General features: G+C 34.4%; 1 protein-coding gene across 1 annotated transcript; it reads left to right on the top strand.

Annotated features, from left to right (window-relative positions):
• Window positions 1–10,748: 10,748 nt before the first annotated feature.
• On the top strand, window positions 10,749–11,809 carry LOC128182817 (uncharacterized). Its single transcript, XM_052851569.1, has 2 exons — window positions 10,749–11,215; window positions 11,634–11,809. Exons 1-2 carry the CDS (start codon window positions 10,858–10,860, stop codon window positions 11,807–11,809), a joined length of 534 nt encoding a protein of 177 aa, XP_052707529.1. The 5' UTR covers window positions 10,749–10,857.
• Window positions 11,810–11,846: the final 37 nt, after the last annotated feature.

The raw sequence follows: 11,846 nt of genomic DNA, 5'->3' as shown, positions 1-11,846 counted from the left end.
ATTATCCTGATTATCATAACTGACAACATTTACATTTAAAGTTCAAAACCAAATCTACCTTCAATATCTTCGAGATGATTGGGGATAATTAATTTTGCACCAAGTGTGTTAGAAGCCGTAGGACAAAGAAATAAAAGCCAAAGCTCTATCCGCTCAATGTTATAGCAAAATCGACAAAATCTAAGGTCAAATCATGAATTAAAAATGAAAAACAAAGAACATTGGTTTGTGTCACTATATAGAATAAATCTGCGATAAATAAAAGCGGTACCGCCTACCGTTATAAAGTGGATCAAAAGTATTTGACAAGGATATTAACCTATGGGATCGATGTTTCTTGACATGATTGTAAGCGATAATGCTTTTAAATAAAGCAAAATCGATGTCAGCTGAGTGTGAAACTTAGGGAAATTTTTACTTCGAATAAAAGAGATGAGATGGACGCACTGAATACAATTTGCACCTCTACGTTCGACCAGACAAGCTGGACAAGTTTTCTTTTTGTACAATACTGATCGTTTTTGTTGTTTATTTTTGCTGATCCTAAACTGTACAACATTGATAATCATTTTCTCACCTGAAATTCACCCCTTAGTTCATGATTTGAAATTAACTTAAAACCGGTGTTGTATAGCAGTTTTTCCCCCATAGTAGCTTCTCCCCCCGGAAAACCTACTATATAGTAGCCTTTCCCCCTGGGGGGAAAAGCTACTATATAGTAGCTTTTCCCCCATAGGAGGGTTTCTCCCTCACGTTTTTGGTTCAGATTTTATAAAAAATATTGATGGAAATCCAGTAAGGATTAAAATTAATGTTTCTACACTCCCAGGTTGCATACATGTACAACTTCATTTACTATAAAGGCTAAGTTTCGTTTTGCCGATTTATTATTTTTATAGACTATGCTGAAAATTGAACATGTGTGTAATGGAATTACACATAAAACCTAATTTAGGTAATTAATACAAGTTATACACTTATATGCATAATTCTGTGTTCTGAAATTGTACTAAGCGAGAATGTTTTAAGAATTTTTTGATAAATCTATCAGACTGTCTGTCTGTTTTTGAAAATTTCATCCAGGCTAAACCTCTGTTTTAAAGAGATTTTGTTTCCAATGTTTCAGAGGCCGATTTTTAAAATCCTATTATAATGATTATAGTGCATATTATTCAGGGTCCAATGTCTCATAAACTAGAGATGACCATATCACCATATTTTCATAGTGGCAGTGGTTTACCACTTGTAGATGACTCTGAAAATTTCAGCCCTCAGGGTAGGGGCCATTGATGTTTCAGGGCCGGATGTTTAAAACCCCATTATAATGATTGAATAGTGTTCTATAAGTGGGGATCCGAATTTCATATTCTAGAGATGACCACTTAACCATATTTTCACAGTGATAGTGTTATACCACTAGTAGATGACACTGAAAATTTTAGCCCCCATGCAGGGTAGGGGTCTTTGTTGTTTTCGAGTCCGATGTTTGAAATCCAATTATAAAGAAAAAGTATTTTTTAGGGCCTCATATCTCAAAAACTAAAGATGACCACATGAACATATTTTACGGTCATTTAAAAGTAAAAACATCATTTAAAAATACACAATCGCTCATGTATTTCCTTATCAAAATGATTGAAAATTATGATTCTGTTTTTCTTTTTTAAGAACTATATATAATATGATTTAAATTTAGCCCCCATAATTCGCAATTTTTTAAATTGTTTCGGGTACAGTATAATGTTATGTTATTTTTTAGAAGAGTTGATTAAAAATATATTTTTTACCTATTCATTTGATTTATTTGCAATCACTTGCAGTATATGACGTCAGAAGTAACGCTATTATCACAATTTAATCAAAATCGGTCAAAAATTGACATTTTTCTTATCCGTTTACGAATGGGAAATATTTAATAAAGAGCACATGCTTGAACAAAGATATTTTTTTGTTACTTATTAGTCTTGGCTATATATTTCTGTGATTAAAATATTTTGTTTTTTCAAGCATGCGCTCTATGTTTTCTGAAAGAAAAACTGCTTGAAAACAAGCTGTTTTATGCTAAAATTGCAAAAATGGCGGGAAAAGGTTGTCTTTACGATGTCATATTTTTTAAATGTGAGCACTTGAATCAAAATGAACATTATGTATAAACATGACATATATATCTGTACAAAGAAAAAAAAGAATTGAAGTAAAACGACGATGTTCATTTTAGGGGGCCATCTAAGGCGCCCATATCATATATAGTCCAAAGTTTACGAACAATTTTTTTTAAAAAGGTACGCAGGTAAATTCATTATTCTTCAAAACATTTAATCAATTCATATGATGACTAATGATACAATAAATAGCTAGATAAATAAATTAATAAACTTTTCTTCATAAAAGGAGCAACCGAAAATCAAAAATAAATAACCAACCTAAGCGCCTACATGTATACGACTTTTTACAGTTGTTAGTTGATTAGAAGACCAAGCTCATATAAAAAAAAAATAAGTCAGCTCATCACAATAAATGTGTTGGTTTTTGGGGGGTTTGGGTTTTTTTTTAATTACCCTTGTTTCATTGTTCGAAGACATAATATGGTACACAAGTAAATCTTAATTGCAAAAATATGAAACAAATAGTAATAAACGATTTTTAGGTAACTGAATCGTATATCTTGATTTATATGGCATCGTTTTCAAAATTGTATATTTATAAATCACGTTGCAAACTTAAAAGTGGAAAATTAGCAAATAGTGAGTGTAAATATATACATAAGGCTCCATTTCACATTTTCCAAAGTAACCAGCAAAGATACCGACATTGTTCTGGTTGTGAAGACATTTCATTTTTTTAAACAAAATGTTTACATCATAAAATCTCGCGTTTTGTAAAAAATGTGCTAAAAATATGAATATGCGTAACTTTAAAACAAAATTGTAAACACTAACTTTTCACATGCTTTTAATATATAATCAATTAAAACACCCCTTACCCATGATTTAGAACCCCATCAATCAAAATAAAACTAAAACATTTCAGTTCTCATCATATCATTGCACCCTGTCTCCCGTTTGATATTTAGAAGAAGAAATATATAATTGTTTTTAAGATCGTCAATTCGAACGGTATTAATTTAAAATTGATAGCCTTTTGGACGAAGGGAGTAATACATTTCCACTTTTTATTCCCTTCCTCTACAAAATTAAGTCAAGATTGTACAGTTAGTTCCCCCGGAGAAGCTTATACAGAGATGGTAATACATTGGAAAATTAAAGTTCCAAACCAGCGTATTTTTACTCAAATGTGTTCGAAACTGTAGATAAGCATCGATTAGATGAAAAAGATTCGAGGTATTCCGAAATCCGTGTAAAAGGTGTTCATAAAAGGTGTAAAAACAGGTGAAATAAACGATGATGACACATGAATGTTATGGAGGCGCGTGCCTTAGTTCATATTTGGCTTAAAAAACCATGAAATACTATTTTATTCTATGTATTAATAAATGCCATAATTATCCTTTTTTATGAGAAATTTTATCAATTATTGCAAATTATTGCCACGAATGGTCCACCATATACATGGCCGGAATGTAAAAAAGGGGGAAAATCCACTATATAGTAGGTTTTCCGTGGGGGGTAATCTGGCTATAAAAAGGGGGAAAGCCCACTATATAGTCAGCTTTCCCTGGGGGAAAAACTGCTATATAGCCATTTTTCCGGGGGGAAGAACTGCTATATAGCCATTTTTCCGGGGGGAAAGATGGCTAGGGGGAAAAGGCACTATATAACACCGGTCATGATTATACATGTAAATAAGTTAAGTTTTAAAATGTTCCAGTAACCATACTTTTAAGACAGTGAAATTCACAATTGAACATCAGGACACTATGAACATAATAACAATGCAAGACTCGGTATCTTCACGACTGTTGTAGTACAGAAAACAATATCAAATCAATATATTTTCACTATGTAGACATACCGCTCTAAAACCCAAAACCCCTGAGCCAATGAACATAAAACTCACAATGTAGGTAGAGAGCTTCATTGACATTGTAATATTGCAATTAGTTATTCTCAATCATATATGGGAGTAGAGAAAATGCTTGTAGATTAAATTTATTTCTACCAATAAGGCCAGGGACCATGACTTTCATAATTTAGGTGGAAGACTTCGTGAACATCAGAATCAAGCATTTAGTTTTTCTAAAATACGTATAGGAGGAGAGAAAAAGATTTTCTAAGATACAATATATTTATACTATATGGTCATATTGGCCCCTTCCTAGGGTATGAGTCAAGAGCCAGGAATTTCATAATTTAGGCAGAGCGCGTGGACTTCATAACCATACATATTTTTTTTTTTTTACGGACATGTATCGGAGTAAAGAAGATGATGTTCTACTTCAATTTTACTATTTGGCCCTATTGGCCCTACCTTAGGGCCTGAACTCCCGACCTTGGGACCAGAAATTTCACATTTTTTATAGAAAGTTAAATGCTTAATACAATCATGCCAGCAGTTTGACCGCTTGATGTCTACGAGTAAAGAAGAAGATTTTTAAAGATGGCATTAATTTTGATGGTTTTAGCCCCACCCCTCAGGCCCCAGGCAGGCAGTGCCAATGAGTTTCACAATTTTACTCCACTTTACCCATGGATAATTTATGCCAATGGGTCAGTGGTTGAAGAGAATAAGCTAAAAATGTTCAAAAGTTTACGAACGACGACCGACGACGGTCAAAATAAGGATAGCAATAAGTCCCCTGGGTGACTCAGATGACCTTAAAAGAAATGTTGGTACAGATTGTGATCAAAGATTGTGGTCAAAGTAAGGTAGAATAAATTTACTTAACCCTCTTAGTGATACTGTAAATTCTATTGTAGGAGTATTTCAATCTGTTTGACATGTTTTACACACGGTTTACACTGCATCGAAGGGCCTACCAACATCCCGTGGTTAAAGCTGTTGAAATGATGTAAGTTGAAAACTTAAATATTGACCAAAGGTGTAATCAAAACGAACATATATACTAACAAATTTCATAATATGATTAATTATTTCCTAGTTCTCTGATATTCAACAACTTAGAAAATAATAAAACATTTTATCATATGATTATTTCGTTCTTAGCTCTCTGATTGGCTGATATTCAACAATCTAGAGAAAAAAAAAATAACGTTAAATGCACCTGCTAGAGACCTACGAAGTCAATGTTATATTTGATTTTCTTTAAATTGGACTTAAAATAGATCGTGAAATGAAATTTTGCGTTTTTCAATTTGTTCGGTTATAGCTTCAGACTATGATCTTCGCATAATATCACTTTATATGTCTGTGACAATAGCTTTCTGAATCACATTCTAAAACAATAATTGCTGGGTCTTTTTTCGATAAGAACTATTACTTAGCGACCCTGTTTACCCGTATTTACCTCAAAAACAGCAATGATTGTGTATTTTTGACATTGAATATAAATTTCATCATTTTTTCTTAATAGGATAGGGGATGCATTTTTTAAAGCAGAGAAGCTGATGTTTCCTCACGATAAGCCTACAGAGCAGTAATACAAATAATACAAACGGCGATGTTTCTTTTACATGTTTTCTTATGCGAAAAAAACTCTTATCAAATGCAGATGACACTGTGCCTAATAACTATGCAAGTGCATGGTCAATCCACTGAATTTCATGTAAAATACATTTTCATAACAATTAGTATGTATCAAATGATAGACCATTGTCTAGAGACTAGTTGACCATTTCCAAATGGAATGGAACGGTTTATGACATAATTTGGCTTTTCGCTCACCATTCAGATGTCGTATTTCAAAACATTTGTTACACCTGGTTTATCCTGTAGAACATCCCCATATTTGGATACCAATCCAATCAGCCGTTTTCGTTCTTCAGTTGATAGCGCACTGTTGACATCCATCTCTGCGCATCCACAGGAGTCTAGTTCCGGGTAGTCCTCTAATTGGCCATCCTGTGTGTTATCTGCTACACAGTCATCAACTATAGCATTTACAATACCAAATACACTCTCGTCTGTCACTACATCAACTGTTTCATACCGTGATCGTTCTACAAATTTCTTCACAAGATTTATGTGAAATGTTTTCACTTTCCCTTGAATGTTCAACTGATAATCCACACGATTAACTTTCTTTACAACTTCAAACGGACCTTTCCATTGAGGACGCAGTTTATTGTTGTCTGTTGGCATCAAGATAAGAGCTTTGTCACCTATCTTTAGAGATCGTTTTCTAGCCTCTCTGTCGTAGTACTTCTTGTACCGAGATGCGGATTTTTCTTTTGCCAATTCAACCACTGTCTGCAGTCTATCTTTAAGATATAATACATACTGATAAGTAGTTCGCACATTAGGGTCTTCTATTTCTTCCGTACACATTTCCTTTAAGATAGACATGGGACCTCATACTGACCTTCCATAGACTAGTTCAAAGGGAGAAAATCCAAGCTTTCTTGTGGTAACTCTCTATAAGCAGAAATAACTGCATTAAGATACTTATCACAGTATTTAGGTTTTTCTGCACACAGTCGTTTCAGGATCTGTTTCAAGGTACCATTAAAACGTTCAATTAAGCCATTACATGATGGGTGATAAGGAGTGGTTGTCCATGAGACGACTTACCTCTTTCATAAGAGACGATGTGAATTGGGTACCCATGTCAGTTAACATTTCTCGTGGAACACCACCTCTAGAAAAGATATCCATCAATGCCTCTGCCACTCTTTCAGTCTCGATGCTCGGCAATGGTATAGCTTCTGGATAACGGCTTGAATAGTCTACTAGCGTAAGAATGTACCTATTACCTTTGTCTGTAACTGGAGATAATAGTCCAACTAAATCGACAGCAACTCGCTTGAAAGGAACGTCTATTAATAGTAATCGTTTTAAAGGACCTCTGCTTACCTTACCTTTCTGCAAATGTCACATGATTGACAATATCTACGGATGTCACGCTGAAGTCCTGGCCAGAAAAACCCGGGATGTTGTCCTCTGAATACCTAAATGGCCTGCTAATATAGAGTCATGAGCTAATTTCATCACTAATGGACGAGTTTTCTCTGGAACGATAAGCTGAGAAAATACCCTTTTCAAAGGGTCATCCTTTGGTACATAATTCCCGATGTAGCAAACCATATTTGTTGTACCATTTAACCTTACTGTTTTTCTTTTCATGAACGATATGGTTCTCCACATATTTTCGAACTTTGGACAAAGTCGGATCCTCTACTTGCGCAGCTTTGATAGTCTGTGGATCTATCACATCAATGATGATACTGGGTACCTTTTAATGGTGGATAAAGTTTTTCTTTGTTTCGCTTCTGTTGTCGAGTTTTGACTGCGTTGAATTGCCATTTGTGATCTTGTTTGTCTGGAAGTTTTGCATCTGAAACATTTCCTATGATTAAATCATACACTTGATTTTCCATACACCATACCTCATGGCGTCCACTCAAATAGGGGGTATCGATAAATACTTCTGCCACAGGAACAGTAATTTGGGATCCTTCAGCTAAAACACACAATTTTTGTCTACCATTTATTAAGTTTTGATCACTGACTTTGGTTTTACGAACGACTATTCCACTGCATCCGGTATCTCTCAAGACTGTAACTGGACTTAAATTTATCTGTGAGATCTGCCATTTTCAGGAGATTATCTGGAATGCGTTCTTTGAGAAATAAGCGTAGATCTTGACTACAAATATGAATGAACTGGCCTCGCAACATCAGATCGTCTAACCCATCAAATGATCGTGGCACTTTAGCCATTTCAATCCATCTGTCAAAATAACTACTTAGTCGTACCGAATTGTGCGAATGTTTTTCAGTGTTCCGGTCTACAAGATCTAAACTTTTTCTTAAACCCATCGTCCATCAGTTCAAAACGTCTTAGCAAAGCTGTTTTCAAACTGATAGTTTAAAGCGTCAGTTTTGGGCATTAGTACATACACATCTAAAGTTTTACCCCATAAAAGAGCACTTAAGTGAATAGCCCAGTTTTCTTCACCCGAATTTTGAGCTACTGCATACCTTTCAAACCTGAGTAGAAAGCTATCCATCTCATCGTGAACATCATCAAAGACAGGGAGTTTTGGAGCTTTATGCATAGATTGACCATGAGCATGATTAGACTCATATTTTCTATCACTTACTTGCTGAGACTCATACTCTTTCTCTACTCTCATTTGCTCAATTTCATGCCATAATTTCTCTTTCTCTAGCTCCACTAACACTTGCTCTTTCTCTGCTTCATAACATAACCTTTTCTGTTCTAACCCTCTTTCACGCTGTCTCTCTTCACGCCGAATAGCTTGTTGCTCGCTGATAAACTTCTTTAGTTCTTCATATTTCAGACCTAATGACTAATGGACACAAAGCTTAACAGTAAGACTTGCACTATAAAAGTCTTGGCACACAATGAAACGTAAGCTGCTATGGTCTAACTTACTGAGACACCGTCCACTTCTCTGAGGTCTCAAACATCCACGCAATTTCTCTAAAAATGCAAAAATTGATGGAAATACAAAACAACAAGAAATACAAACAAACACAAAATTGAACTAAACATGAAGAAAACAATAAAAAGTAAATGAAACAAATGAAATTGAATTGTAACAGAATAAACAAAATAAAAATTAAACGATTTGATTAGATTTTTTTAGCTTAGTTTTGGGGTCTTTAAGTGGATCTCTATTTATCTTACTATCCCTTCAACAACATCCCACTTCTGACACCATTTTGTCACAAATTGACCAAGTGACCGAGGGATAATAGAAGATCTCGACCCTCAAATTATAAAAAAAATACTGACTTTACAACAATGATTTATATTTCCTTTCTACATTGAATTATAAAATACATTGTCACAATGATTCATCCATGAATCTGGAATTGGAGGAGGGCACTGCTTATTTATTAGATGATCCGTGAAGTATAGTGGTTATGGTGATACTGTCCTTCAGATATGGTTCTGCTGGTGCTGGTCCTGTAGGAGGCTGATGCTCATTCAATGTCAAAGATGTCTACGATGTATATCCGTGGAACCACACAAGGAAACAAACAGTAATACTTAGACCTGTTAATTGTTCAAATACAAATACATACTTATGTCACAAGGTGGACACCATACCAACACGTGGCATATACATATATACTGCATGTCTCAATGATAGCCATTTTACAAACTCGTAACATCTGTTACGCATAACATACATGGAATACATGCATTACTTTACATATGGATACACTTACACTTAGTCACACTTAACAATTACTAAAATAAGACCAACGGAACATATCTCATTCATATACATAAAGACATAAACGGACCACCATGATAAGAATGGTATGTAGAGGTAAACGGCTGGTAAAGATATGTAATAATAAACGTGAATACCTTAAAGTTGAATTTACCGAGAAACTTCGTAACTGGATGTTTTAAGACATTCACTTAATTTATGAAACAATAACATTAAAAACACGATAATAATGACAAAAAACGGCCCACCTCAGAGAAGCTGGACCATAGGCATTATAAATATGAATGCTTAAAGCAAAGTAAAAATGTGCCAGTACTTGGACAAAAAAAACCTGGAGAAGTCTTGGTTGCGTCCTTCCCCTCGGACTGCCGTGTCCAAACTGTGCACGGACTGATTATAATTTTAAAGGTCCAGTGAGTTGAGGCTCGTTACAGGTGAATTGAACAGGTAACATTTCGAAAGAGGGGCTCACCACAGGATAATTACAATTGTCATAAAATCAAATAAAGTAATGTGTGGCTTTTATGTGACATCTTTTCAACATGAAAACAATGCATGAATAGCATGATAAATTCCTTTCTCGGTCATCCTACTAAGTCAGTAATATTTCAGAAATGAGGTCAATGTCTACCCATGTTAAACGATTATAATCTGGGTTGGGGCAGTTAATACTTTATAATCCTTCTTGTGACATTATAAATTTCGAAGTACTCCTTTTTAATAAAAATACTCTTTCAGTAGGTTGAAGAAATATATGCAATAGATGTATATATGATATTACATTTGTAAACTGCTTTCAGCCTCGCTGCAGTACAACGAAAATAATTAGTTCAATAACGTCTTTAATCCAGAGGTTTGCGATTGAACCATTAAAGAAACCTATAAAAAACCAAAGTTTCTTCAGTTTGGTTTTTATACATGTATGATAAACAGCAGTGCAATACAATTTATAATTATTGAACAGATAAGTAAAGAACGTTTACCTATGCTGGAGGTGATTAACGGGTAAGCTGTATAGCTTTTGTTTGCTGTTCTAATGTAAACAAAACGGATTAAGCTTCTTTATAAAAATCGTACACATCGTTGCTATAAAAACCAAGGTAACGATAAGTTTGTAGAAATTAAGATTTTAGAAGAAGTAAAAAATATTGTTTCCCAACCCGTAAGTATTCTAATTTCTAATGCAAAATAGCACTATATTTGAGGTTTTTTAAAATAAGAAATAAAAAAGAAAAGGGCAAATAAAACTAAATGAATAAATACAATAGTATGCATCATATAAACAACAATTTAATGGGGTTTTGCACTCCCTCGTAGATTAAGCAAGAACTGTTAAATGTTGATATGATAGCCGTTGCAATTTCTATTATGCTTTTCATTTTTGCCAATGTACAACATACATAAAAAGTGCCAATGTACAACATACATAAAAAGTTAAATACATGGATTTATGATAATAGTCGATTTTCCAATTATACATGATATAAGCGGACATGACGTCATTTTTTTCAATGCTGTAAGCGATACCAGACATTACGACGCGCGCTATTTTTTAAGTCACACTGTCATTATGGTTAAACACTGTTGTTGGGGGACTTGCAGAAGCGATTCCCGTTACGCCGAGGGTGAGCATATGGAGGGGGTTTCATGGTTTCCGTTTCCAAAACCCATAACGCAGTTAGAAAAATGTCAGAGATGGGTTAAACTTTGCGGTAGGAAAAATTTTACCGTTGCTAATGTAAACAAGTCCACATACATTTGTTCGAAACATTTCCTGTCTGGAAGACCTACTGAAGAGCACCCAGACCCGATACCTGCTGCGGGGACATCCTTGGACATACTGAGGGCACAGAAACGAAAACGAAGGGTGCTTGTGAGAGTAAATAGTGGAAATGTCTTGGGTCCAGAGGAAAAGAAAATAAAGAATGGTACTTCTGAAAGCATTATTTCAAAAATTAACATTATTATTCAGTATTTTTATAACTCGAATTTTAATGCTACGTGTATCTGAGATTTGATATATACATATAATTAATTATATGGTGAAATTGACATCTGTATTTATTCAAAGTAGGTATATTTAACATCATACATACGACCTTTCTCAGCTATTATTTCTTATACGTACGCGTATACTCAGATTGCTGTAATCATGTTAACCATTTACTCTGAGCTTGCAATCATCACACCTTAATATGCAGAAGCAGTCTAGACTCAGACCTTACGTTGGTGGTATTACATATACATTGATAAAATAATAAGAAAATGCATGCATAGATTTCTTCAAGTTTCTCAATCTTATTTTTAATTCTATTTTTAAATGGCTTTCTTATGATTTTTGAATAGATGCATTTTGCTTGGATGTGGGGGCAAACATGGAAATTGCTGCTGAGGAAGCTGAAGAAACTGTTGTCACCTGCACCAGTGCACATGATGAGGATGTTGAATGTGTGCCTGTAATAAAGGAAATTCTTAATGACTTCTACAAAATTAATTTTCACACAAAATCAAGAAAAATTTAAAGGTTTTTAAAGCTAATTGTGCATTACTAGCACATAT

The sequence above is a fragment of the Crassostrea angulata genome, chromosome 5, assembly GCF_025612915.1.
Source record: "Crassostrea angulata isolate pt1a10 chromosome 5, ASM2561291v2, whole genome shotgun sequence".
Taxonomy (NCBI): domain Eukaryota; kingdom Metazoa; phylum Mollusca; class Bivalvia; order Ostreida; family Ostreidae; genus Magallana; species Magallana angulata.
The sequence above is the reverse complement of the archived record's forward strand: the minus strand, read 5'-3'. Positions and strand labels throughout refer to the sequence as shown.

What these genes read in the sequence shown, in the direction of transcription:
- LOC128182817 (XM_052851569.1), top strand. Translation starts at nt 10,858, where the DNA reads ATGGTTAAACACTGTTGTTGGGGGACTTGCAGAAGCGATTCCCGTTAC. An exon ending in GGAAAAGAAAATAAAGAATG is followed by an intron (nt 11,216 to 11,633) that starts GTACTTCTGAAA and finishes ATTTTTGAATAG; the next exon opens with ATGCATTTTGCTTGGATGTG.